General features: G+C 37.7%; 1 protein-coding gene across 2 annotated transcripts in view; it reads right to left on the reverse strand.

The window, feature by feature from the left end:
* Positions 1–3,783: 3,783 nt before the first annotated feature.
* The window catches only part of Xk (X-linked Kx blood group antigen, Kell and VPS13A binding protein), a 55,286-nt gene continuing 36,147 nt past the window's right edge, over positions 3,784–22,922 (reverse strand). For both annotated transcript variants that reach the window (XM_040273247.2, XM_005323954.5), the window contains exon 3: positions 3,784–8,726. In XM_040273247.2, the coding sequence (XP_040129181.1) occupies positions 7,903–8,726 (824 nt within the window). In that variant the 3' untranslated portion in view covers positions 3,784–7,902. The remainder of the gene's footprint in view (positions 8,727–22,922) is intronic.

The raw sequence follows: 22,922 nt of genomic DNA on the forward strand, positions 1-22,922 counted from the left end.
AGAGCATGCTTCTGCAGTGAACTCACCATTTTAGCACACTAGGGCCTAGGCTACCAGGGCTTATTGTGAACTAGGGAAGAAGGGATTGGGGGTTTCTGAATTTCCAGCTTTATCTAAATCCAGGCTGCTATGAAGTACCTTCTCCTGAAAAAAGAGAAAATGTTATTCATTTGCCTGGTGTGGTGGCACATGCCTGTAATTCCAGCGACTTGAAAAGCTGAGGCAGGAGAATCCCAAGTTCAAGATCAGCCTCAGCAATAATTAGCTGTCTCAAAATAAAAAAATAAAACAGCAACACCTCAGCAGGAGATCAACCTCAGTTCAATACCCAGTACCCCTCCCACCCAAAAGTCATTCATTTAATTACAACTTATAATTGACATTTCTGAGTTCTTTTTCAGTTGAAAAGATCTTCATAGAAAACAGTCTCCTGGAGTTATAGTTAGGTAGGAGAAATAAGTTCTGGTATTCTACTGAACTGTAGGGTAACTATGGATGATGATAATGTACCATATATTTTTAAAAAGGTATAAGAAAGGGTTTTGAATGCTTTTACCGCAAAGGATAAATGTTTGAGGAGACATGTTTACCCTGATTTGAACATAATACAGTGTGTACATATATTGAAACATAATACAGTACCCCATAAATATGTATAATTCTTAGGTGTCAATTAAAATATTTTAAAAAGAAAATACACCCTCCTGAGAGGGGGACACTCAGAGAAATATGGTCATAGCAGAATAGTATCTACTTCCCTCATCACATTCCGAATATTTATAAACTTGGGACAAAATATCGTTTTACAGAGCTGACACAGTGGGCTCACATATTCAGTGGCAAATACATGAAGCCTAAAATGGTAGTTGTAGCCAGGAACGGTGGCACCCGCCTGTAATCTCAGTGATGCAGAAGGCTGAGGCAAGAGGATCACAAGTTCAAAACCAGCCTCAGCAACTTAGTGAGGCCCTAAGCAACTTAGCAAGACTCTGTCTCTAAATAAAATATAAAAAAGAGCTGGGGATATGGCTCAGTGGTTAAGCTCCCCTGAATTCAATTCCTGGTATGTATGTATGTGTGTGTGTGTGTGTGTGTGTATAAAAGTAGCTGTGAAAGAATTGTCCAGTTTGCCTATAAACATTTCAAATCTATGGTTTTAAGCTATTTTCAGTACTGACAGCATGTATGTATTTTTTCAAATAACTTTTCAAAGTCTGTTGTACTTTTCCAAGTATTCACAGGGAAGTTAAAGCTTACTCATAGTTTTAAATAAAGAGAACCCCACAGAAGAGCACTCAGTTGATTTAAGTGGTTGTGGACACTTTGTGAAGACAAATGTTGTGAAAGGCAAAGATACTAAATGGAATATGGATTCTAGATTAGATATAAGTATTGTATCAATGTTCAAAGTCCCCTGTGTGATAACTTTACTGTGGCCATTTTAGCCTTTATTAGGAAAAATGCAAGAAAATATTTATGAATAAAAGGGTGTAATGCCAATAAATAAATAAATAGAAGCCAGGACACAAAAAGGTGTAATTTCTGCAGCATAATCTCAAATGGATCATGAAAGAGTGAGAGACAAAAATAGATAAATCTGGGTAAAAGATTTTTTTTTAAATCCTTCTATTCCTGAGGTTCTTCTATTCATTTGAAATTACTTCAAAATAAAACATTTGCAAACATAATTGTAATTTCAGATTGGCCTACTTGAACTCTATACTTGGTGACATTCAGTTTTCTTATTTGAAAAAAAAAAAATATATATATATAATTTTTCCCCCCTGATACTGGGGATGGAACTCAGGGGAACTCTATCACTGACTTATATCCCCAGTCGTTTTTATTTTTTATTTTGAGACAGTGTCTGGCTAAGTTGCCACAGCTGCCTTGAACTTGTGATCCTCCTGCCTCAGTCTCCCCCAGCAGCTGGGATTTCAGGTGTGTGCCATCTTGCTGGGCTGACATTCTGTTTTCTTAACACCAAGAGATATCTTTGAAAAGACTTGTGCCTAGCAAAGGGAACAATCGACAGGATGAAAAGACAGTCTACTGAATGGGAGACAATATTTCCAAACAATGTATTTGATAAGGGTTTCATCTCCAAAATATATGAACAACCACCACCACCCAGTTAAAAGATGGACAAAGGACTCCAATAGACATTTCTCCAAAGAAAACATACATATGGTCAACAAGTATGTGAAAAGGTGCTCAACATCACCAGTCATCAGGGAAATGCAAATCAACATCACAAGATATCACCTCACACCTGTTAGGATGGCTACTATAAAAACCAAAACCAGATATAAGTGTTGGTGGGGATGTGGAGAAGTTGGAACACTTGTACATTTTGGTAGGGATATAGAATGGTGCACCCAGTATGGAAAATATAATGGAGGCTTCTCAAAAAATTAAAAGTACAAAAATACCATATGATCCGCAATCCCACTTCTAGGAATGTATCCAAAATAAATGAAATCAGGATCTCAAAGTGACATCTGCACTCACATGTTCATTGTAGCATTATTCACAATAGCCAAGATATGAAGACAATCCAAATGTCCACTGACAGATGAATGAATAAAATGTGATATAAATGTATAATAAAATATTCTCCAGCCCTACAAAAGGAGATCCTGCCACTTATGACAACATGAATGAATTCAGAGTGCATACTAAAGAAATAAATCAGACATACAAGGACAAATACTACATGATTCCACTTATATGAGAGATCTAAAATAGTCCAACTCATGGAACTAGAGTAGAAGAGTGGTTGCTAGGAGCTGAGAAGGGAAATAGGGAGCTGTTCAAAGGTTATAAGGGTTCAGTTATAAAAGAATAAGTTTAGGCTGGGGCTGTACTCAGTGGCAGTGCCTAGCACACGCAAAGCAATGGGTTTGATCCTTAGCACCATATAAAAAATAAAATAAAGGCATACTGTCCATCTACAACTACAAAAAAAAAGATTCATTAACTCATGAAGTACCAACAAAACATTATTTTTTATAAATCTGCTGTACAACATAGGACATATAGTTGACAACACTGTATTGTGAACTTAAAATGTGAAGAGGGTAGATTTCATGTGTTCTTCCAAAAAGAGAAAACCAAGAAGTATGTTTAAACTCATCAAATTTTACACATTCAATACATGCAATTTTTGCATATGAACCTTTATAAAGCTGTTTTTAAAAGAAAGCTTATCTATATCTAAGTCTTACACCACCTTCAGAAGTGAAGGAATTATTTAACAGTCCATGTGTAGGAAATGATCCCTTTTAATGACTGATTTTTTTCCAACCATGGACAGCGATTTAATTCAATTATTTGTTTATGTTAATATGAAGCCACTCATTTGGTGTTTTATATTTCTGGGTCAATATACCATTTATGTTAGTCTAAAAGATATATATATATATATATATATATATATATATATATATATATATATATACTGCATCTCTTTTGGCATCACATATGGCAACTGAACATAAAACTGAACAGAATCTTGGTACCCAGCAGTGCACCTTTAATAAATAAAGTAAATGCTTATTAAAGAAGCAGAGGAGTTTTCATGGACTATGGCTGTTTTACAAGGCTGAATCCTAGCACTCTCAAATTTCTCATTCTACAAAAAGAATGTCTATGTGAGATTGCAAAACCAACCAATAACAACGAAACCATTTTCAAATTTCTGTCTTTTAAAATATTTTCTGAAGTAAAAAAAGAAAGAAAGAAAAAGTCAGGAAGGACTGAATAAAGAATGAAATGCAAGGAGAAATTGAAAAATTAATTTATTACGTGAAGAAACATATACAACATTTGAGTCAATGACTCAGAGAAGCAGTCCACAAAAGCTCACATCCATAAATGCATTGGCTGAGAAGTATTGGCACATACACTCATAACCATAAAACTAATGTTCTAAGGTGTTTTCCAAGGAAATGCTGTATTCAACAATCAATTTTAATGCTTATTTTCACACTTACAAGGCTGAAAAGATTATACTCACATTCAGTTAATGCCTTGAATCAGCCATTCTAGTTGTAAAGTACAATTAGCCAAAGATGTCCCCTATGAAAGACAATACCATTTGATCAACTCATTTGCATCAGAAGCTCTTTCTCAGATTCATTGGATCTTTTCCCTCCAAGTACTACAGGTTTGGGTGCTAAATTTGGAAGCAAGAGGTGGTAAGAGAAAGGGCAACTGCTGAGAAGGCCAAAGGCTCACATATTCACTCAAGACACTCATGTGGATGATGCTACTTCTTTTCACAAACAGTAAAAAAATAACAATAACCTGCTTATGGATTTGAATAATATATTAACTCTTTATGCATGGCACTTTTAAAAAACATTTTGAAAGCACTTTCACACTTGTTACATAATTTGATCTTTCCCACAACCTTCTGAGGTAGGTTGGACAAGTCTATCATCCTAATTTGGTGGGTGAGAAACTTGTGGGGCTAAACAGGGAGATGCCAATCTCTAAACTAGGCTGTCTCCAGTAATGGCAAGAGAAAGTCTAAACATGTTTGATGATCTTATTTCAATAGATTTTTGAGCAAATACTTCATCCCCATCCAGCCAAATTATAGTGATACAGCTGGAACAGCTGTCATGACAGGTTATGGCATGTGGTTAATTAGACAAAGTACTGAAAGGTTTTTTTGTTTTTCTTTTTAGTACCAGGGATTGAACCCAGGTGTGCTTAACCACTGAGCCACATCCCCAGCCCTTTCTATTTTTTATTTTGAGACAGGTTCTTTCTAAGTTGCTGAGGCCAGCTTTGAACCTGTGATCCTCCTGCCTCAGCCTGCCAAGTTGCTGGGGTTATAGGCATGTGCCACTGTGCCCAGTGCACTGAGAGTTTTTGAAATATGAATTATAATTGAAAAATATATTTTGACTCCTAACACGTGTGGGAATTTGCTGGTTTTATGTGTTTAGAACTTAGCTTTTCAGAATAAACTGTAGTTTTTCCATTTCTGAGATAATAATTTAAAACCAAAAAATTTCAGTTCCCATGACTTAACATTTTTACCATGCAGAAAAAAAAAGTAACAATTTCTCTCCCCTAAAGTAAACAGATATACATGTCCCTGAAGTTGGGTTAACTATATATCAAAGGTTAAAATTGATAGAATGTCTAATTTAGTTACCAAACTTCTGTCTGTATAAATGTGTGAAGTGCAATTTGGGAGTCTGACAAACTGATTATCACTGTTAGGGTTGGGGGTCACTTAAGATGCTTACAATCACTGGGCTTGTAATCTCTGGTGGCCCAGGAGGCTGAGGTAGGAGGATTGAAAGTTCAAAGCTACCCTCAGCAACTTAGCAAGACCTTAAGTAACAGTGAGATCCTGTCTAAAAATAAAACAGAAAGGGCTGGGGATGTGGCTCTCTGGTAAAGTGTCCCTGGGTTTAATCCCTAGTAACAAAATAAAATAATGTTTATCATCATCTAAATTAAAGTGATTTGCAATGTATTTGAAATTTAACATTTTGCAAGGGTTTTGGTGGCAAGGTTATAAACCAAAGCTGAGAAATACCCTTCTTTCCATCCTTGTCTAATTCTGAACAAGCCTCCTGAGTGACAGGCTGGCGGCTGCTCTAAGTCCTCACTCCTAAGGCATGACCCGAAAGCTATTTCTGATGGAAAAGGGGCACCATTGCTCCCACCATCAGCCACTGCAAAGCTTCAAGGCAAGAATGCCTTCCTCATAAAAAAGCCTGAAAATATCTGGTGTCGATAAACAGAAGGAACTGGTTTTATATTAAAGAAACACTTGGAATGACATAGAAATGGCTTTGCTGTTATCTACAGAACCCTAAAGAACAAAAGGGTTCTAAGGTTTTAACATCTTAGCTTTAACCTGAAGTTGTTATATATTCTCTAAGGTGTTTTTCTATAGTATGATTGTGTATCCATGCCCATGGAAAGTACATGGAAGTTTATGTTGTATGATGTATTCTTTTGATGATGTATGCTCACAGTTTATTTAAAAACTGTGTATGACACAGTCTAGAATTTATTCTTATTTGGCTAAAAATAGACAAAAATGGGCATTCCTACAAAATTAAACAATAAATATTGATAAATCAAAAGAATTTCAAATGAGGAAAGGTATCTCATAAAACTAAAATCGAGGCTCTATGGTTTAGGATCTAATTAATATATACAGAATTGTGTAAAATATTAAAGAACATGGATCCTGTGAAATAATATTTATTGTTTCATGGACCCATGAATGTAGTGGAAATTGACTTCTGAATCACATTTTCATCTGTATGAAATTACTTATATATTTGACACACAAAAAAATTAAAAAGGAAAATTATCAGAATCAGGATGGCCAAATAAGTATGTCTTGTGCATTCATATAGTTAGAGAAGTGGATTCCTGTTCCATCTGGTAAAGTAGAGTCCATAAATGAGTTATCTTTGTAAATTTCTCAGGTCTTACTTTCATCCTCACTCTAAATTAGTGTGATCTTTATGGTTTCCCGTTTCCAGGTATTTTATTATCAAGATGCTAAAAGGTAGAAATAATAGCACTAGCACTAGGCATTTTTTTAAAAGACAATTGAGAACATGCTAGCCAATCCTCTTTAATGAAACAAGAGAATTCTAGATTAAAGAAGAAATTATATAGAAGATGATAAAACTGGAGATCTTGTTCAAATTAACTTACAATTATGCCAAACCAAAATGTATTCCTTGAGGGACAAAAAAGTCTTCTAGTCATGTCATCTCTATTTACTGAAAATGTTTCTTAAGTCAATCACTATCTAGGGGTGGGTGGTGAGGAAAATCCTTTCCCTTCAAATAATGAAAATTAAAATGCCCTATATACCTGCACTGGGCAAGAGATTTCTGCAGGGTTTTCTAGAAAAACTTAAATTAACTGAGGTAACTCTTGTCTCAAACTTTCCTGACAAACATGGAAGGGGGAGGCCAGAGTGAAAACTATCACTTTCATTTAATTCTTTCCTGAAAAGGTGAATCCTAGCAAATTCTACTAGAAATTTCCCAGAACTGTACGACATGACTGAACCTTGTGGAGGTTAAAGCCTGCCTTCAAGCTGACTCACATCTTCAAACATTCTGTGAAGGGAGGAATTCTACTTATATAAGCCTCCATCATTTTGATGTTTTAACAACCTTCCTGATCCACAATTTCTTCAACATATGGAAGGAACACGACTTTCCTAAAAATCTAGGGCTTCCATAACCAAATTTAGAATGCAATGTTGCAGCCATGGATCCTAGGGAATCAAGTTTCCAAATCTAGGGTCTCGAATCAATTACAGATGACAGCATGCCATGTGGCTATAGTTGGTTATGTACAAAAAGCCCTAATGAGATGAAAATAGAACATGTATCTATTCAAAAACCAAACTTGAACAACCCTCCCTGTAAGCTCTGACAGGAATGATGTTGCTGATGGCAAAACCCTAGTAACCTTCTCTGGTCATCAGGACAGCTCTTGGGTAAAAACTAAGTTTGGGGGAAACAAATTATCAGGTTATCAGACCAAAAATCCAGAAAACTAGAAAACAAGTAAGCCCCTTGCCTCATTCTACCTGATGGATCTAACCAGCCTAACTCAGACTTCAGGGGTACTCTGTCAGTGAAAAGGCCAAAAAGACCTGCAAAAACACAACATGGTCACCTGTAAACTGTTGTGCTTTAGGCTTCTCCTTCGGCACCAAGTGTCCCTGGCTTCTCCCCCTAGTTCCCACATACCCAAGAGCACCTAAAGAGCAGCAGCTCATGAGGAGTTGACAACTAACTTCCTGCCAGGTTCCCTGTGCAATGCTCATCACTTACATGAAGAACAGGTATCAACCCAGAAAACAATATGCCTGTGCCCTGAGAGACCTTGGATCCCTTAAGCAGAGCACAGTTCTTCAGCACTAAAGATATGAATGGGCTCAGGACTTCTTTTACTGCTAGAAGGCATCTCCTCTTGTTTTCTGGATGACCTCAGGTCTGTCTCTTCTAAGGACTCACAGGATTTCTGCCTCCGTCTCCAGCAGGAACACTTGAGAAATGCCTGGAAGCTTTCAGAAACACTGGAGGAGAAGAGCTTTTTGCAAGGGTGAAAGAACTGGTAGAACACGAGCATGAAGAGAATGGCTGTGCAGTACCCAACGAGCAGCTGCAGAATCAACAGAGGTGCACACACATACATATAAATGTCAGTCTTGAAAAGATACCACAGGAGCAGGAGGATGGCGTTCTCGATGAATCTCAACATGTAGTACACCAGGAGCCGGTACCAATTCTGGGACTTGCTGATGAGGTCAGGGTCGTCAATTTTCAGCTGTACAGCTGACCAGCAGAACATGTTGATGCCAGCATACAGTAAAGTGAGGAAGCACAGCACGATGGTGGTGCCCACCCGGGTGAGGGCCTTCTCTATATTTTCGGGGAATGGGGAGCCACTGCACCAGAAGATGATCCAGGGGTACAAGAAGAAGCTGAAGAAGTTGATGAGTACGATCATCACCACCCAGGTCTTCAGGACAGAGGTAAAGAGGACCAGGACAATGACTCGTGTGGCAATCTCAAAGCCCCTCCAGAAGAAGATGCAGACATAGGCCAGAGGCTTCACTTTGACCTCATATTCATCATACTTGATTTTGATGGCTAGGATGTTGCAGCGCAAAGCTCCATACACAATGGACAACAGGGACAAGGTCATGAGGAAGCCTGGGGAGAAAAGAAAAAGAGCACTTTCAGGAGGCTGGGGATATAGCTCAGTTGGTAGAGTGCTTGCCTTGCAGGCCCAAGGCCCAGAATTCAATCCCTAGCACCACCAAAACAAACAAATAAATAAACAACAACAACAAAAGAGCAATGTCAAGTCTCACCTCCAAGAGGAATCCTACTGCAGCAGATACTCTGTCAGTCCCCTGCCCACAGTCTTGGACTTTTCTGTTTTACATGCACAGGCTGACTTCCAGCTGTCAATATCTGCCCACTATATCTGAGGATTTTTTCCAGAACTGCAAAAAGCTGCTCTGCCTATATTACTGGCAGGCAGAAGTGCTGGAGAATTAATATCCCTGAGAGAGTCCTTAATACCCCCAACTGCAGCCCTCAGAAGCTGGAAGGGGTAGCCTCCCTACCCCACGGGGAGAATGACTCTGAGGTATGTGTTGGATACCATTTCCCAATGTCTCCTCATAGGATTAACCTGGAATCACTCATTGTGATATTTGATATTTGTCTAATAATGCTTTATTTATTTATTTATTTTTTGACTGGGGATTGAACTCTGGGGTATTTAACCACTGAGTCACATCCCCAGCCCTATTTTGTGTTTTATTTAGAGACAGGGTCTCACTGAGTTGCTTAGCGCCTTGCTTTTGCTGAGGCCGGCTTTGAACTCACAATCCTCCTATCTCGGGCCTCTGGAGCTGCTGGGATTACAGGCATGAACTACTGCACCTGGCTTAATAATGCTTTCTTTATTGGCTGTTTTCCATTCCCTACCTTGTTTTCCTTCTCTTTTTAAACCTTCTCTTCAAAACACATAGACTCAAATTCTTTTCTCAGGGTCCTTTCAGAGGCAAGTCAAAACTCAAACACCTTCCCAATTCCATCTTACTATGTATGAATATGCAGAGTCTTTTGTGGTGTGTTTTCTTTCCTCGATTGGCCTATAAGCTCCTGGGGAGTCAAGATCCACTATGTCTGATATTCTCTTTTGATGCCCCTCAACACATACCAGTAGACAGATAAACAAAAAGCACTCAACAATAAATTGCTGTTTCTAATTCAAGCCCTTTTACACTTATTACTGATGATAAAATATTCAGTTTGGTTGCCACATCAGTCAGCTTTTTGTCTCTGGGACCAAAATATCTGACAAGAACAACCAAGAGGAGGAAAAGTTTATCTTGATTCATGGTTTTGGAGGTTCAGTCCATGGTTGGCTGACCCCATTGCTCTGGGTCCAAATGAACAGAACATCATGGCAGAAGAAAGCTGCTCAGTCCAAGGCAGCCAGGAAGCAAACAAAGGGAGAAAGGAAAGGGGCCACAGGAAAGATAGACCCTTCCAGGTTAAGCCCCCAGTGATCCACCTCCTTCAACCATGCCCAACCTGCCTACAATTACCACCCACTCAGGCCATTCAAACTAGGATGGACCGATTAGGTTACAGTTCTCATAATCTAATAATTTTATCTCTGAAAATTCCTACATTAACACAGGCTCTTTAGGGGGGGATACCTCCTATCCAAACCATAATAGATGAATTCTTAAATTCTGTAGAGAGCTAAAATGAGAATCTCACTGTTACTGAGAGTCAATCTGTCAAGAAGTCTCAATTACAGCTGTTTATTGCTTAAGATGACTTTTGGCTCAAGGATTGATCCAGTATGTATATGCAGCAGTAGTTTGGGAAGATAAGATATGGCCCATTTAAATAGAGCATGGTATTATTCCAGAGCACAACACTGCTGGTCTTCCATTCAATTATTTAAGAAACATTGCCAACCCATGAGCACAGACTGTGGTCAAAACTGAAATATAATCACTTCCTACAGGCTGCTACCACTTCCACACATTGGCACCAGGAGGGATGGGAGACAGGGCTTTGAGTTAGGTATAAGAGTCTTGCTCTGGTTTGAGTTTTGCCATACCAGTGCACACTGGGGAAAATGGCAACCTCACTGGGTTCTGTCTTCTCACACATAAAATTGGGATGGTAATACCTTCCACGCCTGCTTCTTTTTGTTGTAAAAAACTGTCTTCAAAAATATGTTTATTTATTTTAATACAATTTATATTTTTAGAGAAGCTTTAGATTCATAGCAAAATTGAGCAGAAGGAACCCTCCCTGCCACGCACAACCCCCTTCATGATCAAATATCACCCAGCAGAGGAGTATATTTATTATAATCGATGAACCTACATTGATACATCACCATCAGTTTATATTTGGGTTTACTCTTGATGTATACTCTATGAGTTTGGGTAAATGTATAGTGACATATATCTGTAAAGGGGCTCATTTATAATTAGAAGCCCTAAGTTATTTTTTTCTTCTCAATTTCCTGCTAAAGCTATTTTTTCCATCCCAGCTTCCTACAAGCCATGTCTTGTGATGAGAACAGAGGCTAAAACTGCCCTTCCTCAAAGCCCTGATGTCAGCAAAGGTTGAACTGGAATTGTAACATATCCTTTGGCTGGCACAGTATACATATGAATACTTCTGTTCCTATAAATTATGTTCCTATAAGACTGCAAAGGTAGATTTGCTGGCTTTTCAGTTTAGGCACAACTGTGACTATTGTTTTTTCCCTTTTTATATTACTTTTCTTATTTCTAATGTAGGTGGGCAATTGAATGCAGCTAGTCAGGACTCCAGCAGCCTCTGCCTTGAGCCCAGGGAACATTTACTTTTATAGATATCATGCAGAGTATTTTCATTGCCCTAAACATCCTGTGCTCTGCATATTCATCCCTTCTACCCCTGCTAACAACCGCTGATCTTTTTACCTTTTCCAGAAAGTCATATAATTGTAATCATACAGCATGCAGACTTTACAGATTGGCTTCTTTCACTAAGTAACATACATTTAAGTTTCCCCATCACATCTTTTCATGGCTTAACAGTTCATCTATTTTTGATAATGAATAACAGTCTATTATGTGAATGCACCACAGTTTATTTATTCAATATTCATCTGCTGAAGGACATCTTGGTTGATTCCAAGTTTTGGCAATTATGAATAAAGCCATTATAAACATCCACTTGCAGGTTTTTTATGTGGGCATAACTTTTCAACTCCTGTGGGAAAATACCAAGAGGTCTGGACTGCTGGATCATTTGGTAAGAATACATTTAGTTTTGTAAGAAATCATCAAAATGTCTTCCAAAGTGGTGGCACCAGCGACAAATGAGGATTACTGTTCCTCCAATCCCTACCAGCATTTGGTGTTGTCAATGCTTTGGATTTGGCCAATATGTTTAAGGTATAAAACATGATGTTTTGATATTCATTATGAAATGATAATTATAGTCAAGCTAATTAAAATATCATCACCTCACAAAGTTACCATTTTTTTGTGTGTGTGCATGGTGAAAAGACTTAAGATCTACTCTCTAGGCAAACTGTGAGTATAAAATACAGTATCATTAACTATAGTTGCCATGCTGTCCTGAGATCTCTAGAATTTATTCATCCTACATAACTGAAACTCTGCATCCTTTGACCAACATTTCCCCATTTCCTCTCCCCCAGAGCCCCTGGGAACCACCATTCTACTTTCTGCTTTTGAGAATTTGTTTTTAATTATTCCAGAGATAAGTGAGATCATATAGTATTTTTTTTCCTGTGGCTGGCTTATTTTATTTAGCAAAATGTCACTAGGTTCATCCATGTGGCTGAAAATGGCAGGATTTCCTCCTCCTCCTCCTTCTTTTATTTTTTGTACCAGAAATTGAACCCAGGAGTGCTTAACCACTGAGCAACAGTCCCAGCCCTTCTTATGTTTTATTTAGATAGGGTCTCACTAAATTGCTTAGGGCTCACTAAGTTGCTGAGGCTGGCTTTCAACTTGTGATCCTCCTGCTTCAACCTCCTGAACCACTGGGATTACAGGTGCCCACGATTTCCTTCTTTTTAAAAAGCTGAATAATACTCTATGATAATAGTTTTATAGTGTTATCTTGTTTTGATTTGCATTTCCCTGATGACAGATAATGTGGTGCATCTTTTCATATGTATATTTGCTATCTGTATATCTTTTTTGTTGTTGTTGCTGTGGGGGGGATTGAACTCAGAGGCACTCAGCCACTGAGCCACATCCCCAGCCCTATTTTATATTTTATCTAGAGAAGAGTCTCACTGAGTTGCTTAGCACCTCACTTTGGTGAGGCTGGCTTTGAACTCGTGATCCTCCTGTCTCAGCCTCCCTGTCACTCGTATTACAGGCATGTGCCACTGGGCCCAGCTTCTGTATATCTTTTCTGATTAGGCGTCTATTAAGGTCTTTGGACCATTTTAAAATCAGTTTGTTTATTTTTTTTAATGTTGAACTTTAAGAGTTCTGTGGGGTTTTGTTTGTTTGTTTTTGATGGTACTGGGTATTTAACCCAAGGCCTTGCACAGGTTAGGCAAGTACTCTATCACTGAGTTACATCCTTAGCCTTTAAGAGTTCTTTGTATATTTTGGATAATAGTCCTTTATTAGAAATGCCTTTTGTAAGTACTTTCTTCCAGTATGTAGAAGACTCTCTCTCTCTCTCTCTCTCTCTCTCTCTCTATTTCAGTATATTTTCCCCCCAATTCTTTATTTTTTAAACTTTACTTATTTATATTTTATGTGGTGCTGAGGTTTGAACCCAGTGCCTCACACATGCTAGGCAAGTGTTCTACCACCGAGTCATAGCCCCAGACCCAAGACTATCTCTTGAAAATGCCTTTTACAAAACAGAAAATTCCAATTTTAATGAAATCTAGCTTATTGATTCTTTCTTTCTTGGATTGTACCTTTGGTGTTATATATATAAAATTATCACCAAACCCACAATCGTCCAGATTTTTTCCTATAACCTTTAGGAGCTGTATAGTTTTACATTTACCATTTAGGTCTGGGATCTATTTTGAGCTAAATTTTGTGAAAGGTGTAAAGTCTGTGTGCAGTCTTTTTTTTTTTTATTTTTGGACGTGGATGTTCAATTATTCCAGCTCCAATTGTTAAAAAGAATTATTATTGTCCCAATATATTCTCTTTTTTTTTTTTGGTACTGGGGATTGAACCTGGGGCATTCAACCACTGAGCCACATCCTCAGACCTTTTTATTTTTATTTTGAAACAAGGTCTCGTTAAGTTGCTTAGGGCCTTGAACTCGTGACCCTTCTGCCTCAGCCTCCCGAGCTGCTGAGATTAGACAGGCATGTGCCAGTGCGCTTAGCTACCTTTGATTCTTTGTCTAATATCAAATATAGTTGAATATATTTAAGTGGGTCTATTTGTGGGCTCTCACTTCTGTCCCACTGATCTATTTATCTATTCTTTTGCCAGTATTATACTGTCTTGACTACTGTAGCTTTATCTTTACCCATGCTTGCTTCTTAAAATGCAATTCCATGTAATTCTATCTTTGTAACAAACCTGACTCTACGTAAATGTATAAAATACACAAGAATAAAGAGTTTTTTCCTCATTGAAATTCTGAATCAATGGGAAAACATGCATCTTTGATGGACATAAAAACTCTGAAAGTTGGTATTTATTAGCCTGAGCGAAGCACAAGTTTACTGAAAGCATCAATTTTTTATGGTCTTTTGGCATTGACTTAAATTATGAATATGGCTCACTGGAAATACTGGCATAAACTAATTAAATTTAAAAGATGGAAACATCATAGCACAGTATACTGGGAAAAAACTGGACTGAGTTTATTCTTTCTGAAAGGCTAATGCAGCAGAGCATCATAAAGTAGAACATTAATGATACACTTTTACATGTGTGGGTACAAATTTCCATACCCTAAGGAGCTAGTATTGAATCTTTATGTTTTCTCCACTATATGGAAAATAACCCCAAATATTTATTGCTTTTAACAACACAATAACGCAAATAAATTTTTTCAGCATCTATCCATTTTTCTGTTGTAAAGTCAATAATTTCTAAATTGTGTCTTTTGTCTCTATGAAGAGAATTATTCAGTTGGTGCTTCGTAGTAATCAGCTGCAGAATTTTGAGAACATAACAAAATCATCCCGAAGTCACTGACTTCAATTGTATCACATGAACCTTTGGGTACTTGCTGTAAAATGTCAGATAGAAATGTGGCCAAAAAGGAGGATACACTTGGGAGACAAAAAGCTTGTACAAAATACTTGGAATACACATTTCTACCTCGAGAATTGAGCTGCTATGTAATGAAGAACTTGGATGAAGCTCATGCAAATGCTTATTCAGACTTAAATGGAGAAAATGGCATCATTTCCCAGACTTTTCTTTCCACAGTCAACATAAAGGGGATCAGCTGGTAGTCCTGCTTATTTAAGCAGTACATTATAGAAGTCAAACATCTAATAATCCTATTCTCATTTCCCTGGTGTGTTTGTATCATAGGGCATTTTGTTGTTTTCATCTTTTATCATAAGGTAAGTCATCGATTTAGGGAAAGCTGAAGAGGAAGTCGTTAGCAGTATTCCAAACCCTTGCCACACTCCTAAAGCATCCTCCTACCCAGGAGTTCCAGCCTAATGAACCTTCTGAATAAACTTCATATTTCACAGAGGAATTTTCACTAGGCATGGATTTGCTCATTTCCTGACTTGACAGCAAAAAATGTCTGTGTAAAGCAATGAAGAACATTACTCCCCCTAGAATTCCATTTAGGATGGGAATTCTATTTGTAGCTCAAGAGGAACAGTTTCTCTGTTCCTTTTGAGAGATAACAGAGGCTGCCTGTGAGATAGAGGATGGTAGATGATTGTTCTCTGTAATGTCATTACTCTCCACAGACACTGAATCTTCATTAAAATCACTGAACGCACAAAATGCTTGGGAATGAACTTTTCAAAAACCTTAGTCAATGACTAAAGGGGGGAAGTGAGACAGGCTGAAAGGATATGGAATGTAGTGGCAGAAGGAAACTGGAGGAAGAAGCTTCTAGAAATTGGAATTTCAACTAGACTTCTGAGAGACAGTGATTTTTACCATTTCTATTGACACAGTGACTTTATTACCCATCTGGGGCCAGGTTCATCACCTGAACCACTCTCCATCACTTGCCTACTTCTTGAAAACTACTCCATCAAGTATCATCTTTCTCTTCCAAATTTTCATTTGCTTCCTCAATCCTGGCTCTTTGCCCTGAGTGTCTGAATCTGCCTAAGTCAGCTGCATCTAGAAAACATCCTTGACTGGCAAAAATGTACATAATTTAATGTTGGAAATTTTCTACAATGACAAGGAAGAAAGTAAGGGAGAGAGGAAGAGGAAAAATAAAGAAAGAGGAGGAGAGGGGAAGAGGGAGAAAGAGGAGGAGGCAGAGAAGACAGACCCCTCCCTTTAACCTGCACTTCCTCTGTCTACTACTACTCTCTGACTCATCTTAGCTAATCCTCTTGAATTGTCTCTAGTCAAATCACTCACTTCCTAATCCTCTACTCCTTGCAGTATGAATCACAGTCTTCCTTTTCCTTCATCTCTATAACACTGGATGTTGTCCATTACCACCTTCTTGAAATTGCCTGTATTAGTGCCCATATCATTTTCTCCTAATTATCTTCTCCCTTTCCTGACAGCTCTTACTCAGGGCGTTCATAGGCACATCTTTCTCTTCCCACTCAGGAACCATGGTTTTATTTTCTTTCTATCCAAAGGCCTATCAGATTTCTCTTTCTAGATATTCCATGGGTATTTCAAAATCAAAACAGACAAATCCCCTTTAAAAAAAGGGGGGGAGGCTAGATGTGGTGCAGCTCAGAAGGCTGAGGCAGGAAGATTGTGAGTTCAAAGCCAGCCTCAGCAACTTATCGAGACCCTGTCTAATAAAATTCAGAAAAGGACTGGGGGTGTGGCTCAGAGGTTAAAGCCCCTGGGTTCAATCCCTGGTACCACAAAAAACAAACAAACAAAAAAACCCAGAATAAAACTTATATTTCCCTACAAATGTGCTCTTACATTCTCTCTGGCATCCCATGACAACATTACCCCAGATTATCCTATTCAGAAATTTAACTGTTAGCTAGAATTCTTTTTTTTTTAGTTGTTGATGGATCTTTATTTTATTTATTTTATATGCAGTGCTGAGAATTGAACCCAGTGTTTCACATATGCTAGGCAAGTGCTCTACCACTGAGCCACAACCCCAGCCCTATACATACATGATTTCTGTATGACATAGATTCTCTGAGTCTTTAAAAGAGATCTCAAGTCAGAATCTTTTCCCTTCCAACTCATCAATCCTGAGAATTCACATTTCTGATATATTTCTCAGAAATGCTGACATAGCTATCCAGGACCATACTTTGAGAACCACTGCTCAGATGGTTCCATTTCTAGGCAGGGCCACAGGTGTGATCTTGGATGTGTGATAGAATAGTGTGGACATTAGACATGCCTCCTAGATGTGATAAGAGAAAGTAAGCAGGGAAATGGAACAGGGATCATTTGAAGGATTTGGGAGCAATGGGCCAATTTCCAGGAGGCTAGGTCTCTGTTCCCTGCTCTTGTGGCACTGTGTTGTGAGGGAAAGAGCAATTCAGTTAATGCTGGTGTAGACCTTATTGTTTCTGCTCTAAGGGCTATGCTGCCTTGCAGAGGCTGTCCAATCTTTCTGGACCATGTTGCCTCATCTACCAACTTGGAATAATAATATCTACCTCAGAAGATTGGTGAGAGAAAATAAGAAAAATAGAAATTTTGTGTGATTCAACCTAACAGAGTGTTTAGTCTATTACTTCTCACATAGACACATTGATGCTACTTCTCCTCAGCATCTGGGGTTGGGAGAGCATGCTGGCATTGATATTCTCACAGAAATGCCTGTAATCATCTGGGTAGTCCACCCCGAACAAAAGTCCTGATTGTGGATACGAAACTCCTTCACAATCTACTTTCAAATTAGAGCTGTCAGGTAGCTAGAATTCTTTACCTTCCTCTCTCATCACATCCAAATAGATCGTTAAGCTCTTGCTATTCCGTATAGTTCACAGGCCAATAGCTTTAGCACTGATGCTTGTTTGGGGTGCTTCACCCCATGCCACTGAAAAAATTTTCACAATCCAAATCCATATTTCACAAGATTTTCCACATGATTGATATGCACTTAAAGCAGTTATCTCCTCTCTCCGTTTCTGGAGCAATCATGTGTTAACCATCATATGGTTCTTGCCATGTGGTTCGATCTCATTAGTTTCTCTGCCACCAGCCTTCTTTCTCCTCTTTGTCTGCCTAGATAAACCCTACTTATTCTTCAAATTTCAGCGAAAAGTATCACCTCATCAGTGATGCTTCTCATCACTCATCATGCCATCATCTCATCAGTGATGCTTGCCTCAACCTTTGTTCAGCTACATTCATTCAACTGTGCTAAATGCTTCCAAGACTCTCTGAAGCTCAGTTAACTGTCACTGTATTGGGATTTCACAGCCACCTTTATATCTCATTACTTGATATCTTTGGGCTATCTCTCTTCCCATTAGAATGCAATCTCCTCAAGGTAACTACTGTTTCAGACAGACTTAGCAGCACACCTAGCACAGTGATTGGCACAACAAAGGTAATCAATAATGAATAAATGAATGGAATGAATGGAAAAATGCACATGCTACGAACTGCCTTTTTTCTATGACTGAATGTGAAACTTAAGCTCCGATTCTCCATAGACATAACTGGAGCAAACAGCAAGAGAACTGTCAAAGCCCCTCACAATGGGCTGACTTATGGGGTTACAGGCTTCCTCTGCAAATCTTTCTGCCTGCATGTACATTTTCTCAATCAAGAAGTTGATCGAGAAAGGTACCCTATATACTTTTGCTATTACCTCTTCAACCATGTACCAATCCTCTCCCAGCCCTAAGCAACAACAAATCTATTTTATGTCTCTATGGATTTCCCTAATCTGGACTTCCATATGAATGAAATAATGTGATATATGGCATTTTATAAATGGTTTCTTTCAGTTTGCTTATTTTCAAGGTCCATCAATGTTATAGCATATATTAGCTCTTCATTTCTTTCTTTTATTTTTTCTTTGTACCAGGAATTGAACCCAGGGGTGCTTAATCACTGATTACATCCCCATCCCTTTTTAATTTTTATTTTGAGACAGGGTCTCACTAAGTTGCTGAGGCTGGCCTTGAACTCATGTTCCTCCTGTCTCAGCCTCTCAAGTTGCTGGGATTTATAGGGGTGCATCTCTGCACCCAGCTTCATTTTTATAGCCAAATAATATTCCCATATTGGATATACAAGATTTTATCCATTTATTAGTTGATAGACATAGGAGTTGTTTCTAAACTCTGGCTATTGTGAACATTCATGTTCAAAATTTTGTGTGAATATGTTTTCTTTTCTCTTGGGTTTATAGGAGTGGAGTTGCTGGGTCGTATGATAACTTTGTTTAATTGAAGAACTGCCAGGATATTTTCCACAGCAGTTGTAGCATTTTGCTTCCCAAGCAGCAGTGGATGAAGATTCCAACTTTTCTACCTCTGCACTAACATTTTTCATTACCTAACTTTAAAAAAAATATTTACTCTTACGTTTTAGGTGGACATAGCATCTTTATTTTACATTTATGTGGTGCTGAGGATCAAACCCAGTGCCTCATACATGCTAGGTGAGCACTCTATCATTGAGCAACAACCCCAGCCCCATTACCTAACTTTTGATTCAAGTCATTCTAATGGGTGCAAAGTGCTTTTTGTTGTTGTTGTTTTTACTGGGGATTGAACCCAGGGGTGCTTAGCCACTGAGCCATATCCTTAGTCCTGTCTATATTTTATTTTGAGACAAGGTCTCACTAAATTGCTTCAGGTCTCACTAAGTTGCTAAGGCTGACTTTGAACTTGCAATCCTCCTTCCTCAGCCTCCAGAGCCACTGAGATTACAGGTGTGAGCCACTATTGTGCCTGGCTGAAGTTTTATCTTGTGATATTTATTTGCATTTTCAAAATAACTAAGGATTTCTAACATATTTTCATGTTCCTATCAGCAATTTATATTATGTCTCTTGGTTGCTTTTGTTTCTTAAGTATGGATTGAACTCATAGTAATATCATATTGTCCTACACATATCCCAAAATGTTTGCCAGAATTCAAAGGTCAGATCTGCAAAGACTAACATATTATAGAATAAAATATTACCTTACATACAGACATTTAAAATGAAAAACAACTGGATGAACATCTGTTTAAAAGCATCAGGGGTCTATCAAAGCAGTGGACACTTCTGGGGCTAAGATCTCTAGAGAAGAAAAGTCCCCAGAGAAAAATATGAAGCTGCTTTTCCCCTTAAGACATATGCCCAAACAAAAGCTGGTGCTAAGCAACTAAGAATCTGAACACATCTGAACAAAGTCTCATAAAGCTGGTGGGTGTGGTAGCAAATATTGACATTCAGCCTCCATAATGGCCCTGGTATATATCCAAAGCTTTCTGGTGGCAACTCAAAGGATACCAGGAGTAAGGGTGACTGGAAATAGACTAAGTTCTCCCAAAGACTGAAGTACATATAGATTTCAAAAAGCTCAGGATTTTAAAAAAAATTTTTAAGAGCTGGATTTAAATCGTTCTTTTTTGTTGTTCTTTTTTAGATACACGTGACAGTACAGTGTATTTTGACATATTATACATACATGGAGTATAATTTATTCTAATTAGAATCCAGCTCAAGTCTTGATTCAATCCAGTTGATCTGCATCTAGTTTAATTCCTTGTCACAAACAAAAAGTAAAATCTTCCTGGAGAAAGATAATTCATCCAGAGCCTCAAATTTCTTCTTTTTTTATACAAATATCTGGCATAAAATTAAATAAAACATGGCATGCCAATAACAAAAACAAAAAAATGACTGAAATCCAAAAATAAGAGATAATAAAAACAGACCGATCACCGATACAGATTTTGGAATTATCTTACAAGAACTTTACAAATAAATTAATACACTTATGAAATGTTATAAAAAAGATGGGGAATTGATAAGACAGGAAGCTTTTGAAAATTCAAATGAAAATTCTAGAACTAAAAAATACCATAATTATAATTAAGAAATCAACAGATGGGCTTAATAGCAGATTAGACACAGATATAAAGAAAATGAGTACTGGGCTGGGGCTATAGTTCAGTGGTAGAGCATTTGCCTAACATGTGTGAGGCACTGGGTTCCATCCTCAGCACCACTTATAAATAAATGAATAAAATAAAGGTATTGTGTCCAACTACAACTACAAGAAAAAATAATAAAAAAAAGATAATGAGTACTAACTAGAAGGAAAGTCTGAAGGAAATATTCAAATGTAGAAACAAAAAGCATGAGAAATCATGGGAACATGAAAATTTCAGAGACCAGGAGAGAGGGAGAGAGAGGGGGAGAGGAAGAGGAAGAGGGAGAGGAAGGGCGGGGGGCTCAGAAGCAATATGTGAAGCAATAAAGCTAGGAATTTTCCTCAACTTCTAAAATACCAAACTACATATTTAGGAAATACTACAAACAACAAGGATATATACAAAGAAAAACAAAACCACAACTAAACATATCATGCTGAAACTGCTGAACACAAAGTCAAAGGGAAAGTCCTAAAAAGCAGTCACAAACAAATTGCTTAACTCCAAAGAACAATAATAACAACATCTGACAGGGCATCTCAACAGAAATAATGGAAGCTAGAAGACAAAGGAATGATTAAAAAAAAAGTGGGAAGTAAATAACCTCTTAACAGACTTCCACACCGAAAGATGAAGGCAAAAAAAAAAAAAAAATGAGGAGAGGGAATGTGTCGTCTTCTCTAAAGGCAATACTAAAGGTAATATTTCAAGTGCACAGGAAATGATTCTACATGCAAATTAGAGATACAAAAAGGTATGAACAGGGACCAAAAGTATAAATATAAGTCAATTTTTAAAATTGGCAAGAAGACTTGAACAGTCACTGTATACACACCCACACCCATGGAGAGATATTTGAATGGAAACTAAAAACATGAAAAGGATTGAAGTCTAATCTGCTCATTAGTCATTCGGAAAAGCAAATTCAAAGGACCAGGTACTATATACAACTACCGAATTAGAAAATGTAAAACCCCATATTGACAAGGATGTGGAGCAACTGGAATGCTCACATGCTTCTTGTGGGTATATAAAATGGTAAAATTGCTTTTGTAGATTCTACTAAAGCTAAATATAAGAATTTCCTATGGCCCAGCAGTTCTGTTCCTGAGTATATACACAACAGAACTGCATATATTGATGTACTAAAAGAAATGTACAAAGAGATTCATAGAAGCATTATTTTGAAGAGTTACAATCTGGAAATAACCCAAATATTAATCAAAAGTACAATGTCCCAACACATTGTGGTATAGTATTAAGGAATTTCCAAGCAATGCTAAGGAACAAACTCCTGATACTAACCAAAGCATGGATGACTCTAACGAATACAGTGTTAAGTGGAAGAAGCCAGACCTCTCAGATTACATATATTTTTAAATTGGGAAAAATTATTCTGTGGTGTTAGAAGTCTGCTCTGTTTAGTGCTTTGGGTATGATGGTAAGGAAAGTAACTTAAAAGGAACACAGAAGGAAGCTTCTGCTGGTATTCTACTCTTTCTTAATGTGGATAGAGTATTTAATTTGTGATAATTTGCCAAACTTTACTCTTGTGATGAGTATAGTTTTTTGTATGCATTTTAAATGTCAATAAAAAGATGTATTTAAAAAACTGGACACATTACGATTATACTTAGTAGGCACTCGATAAATGCTTATTAGATTGAATTTTTTAATATAAATTGTTTTAGTTGTAGATGGACATAATATCTTTATTTGATTATGTACCCCACACATGCTAGGCAAGTGTTCTACCACTGAGCCACAACCCTCGCCCCTAGATTGAATTTTTTAAAGGAAAATGAAAAAGGCTACCCTTTCATTATTACAATGAAGTTGTTCCAGAAATATTTTCCTTCTTTACCCTGGCAAAATGCCAAGTCAAAAAATAAACACAGCATAAACCCCGACTTAGAGCACCACAGTAAAACTCGTTCTACAGATGTAACCAGTGTGACACCCTAGTGCTGTAAAAATCTTGAATTCTTAGTGATTAAGATCTTACTGTTAACAAAATCTCTCTTGAACATCTGCCAGTTTACCAGATGTTTAGTCAGAAACTGAGGATTTTTCCCTCCAACACATATTTCGATGTTAT

The sequence above is a fragment of the Ictidomys tridecemlineatus genome, chromosome X, assembly GCF_052094955.1.
Source record: "Ictidomys tridecemlineatus isolate mIctTri1 chromosome X, mIctTri1.hap1, whole genome shotgun sequence".
In the NCBI taxonomy this organism is placed as follows: domain Eukaryota; kingdom Metazoa; phylum Chordata; class Mammalia; order Rodentia; family Sciuridae; genus Ictidomys; species Ictidomys tridecemlineatus.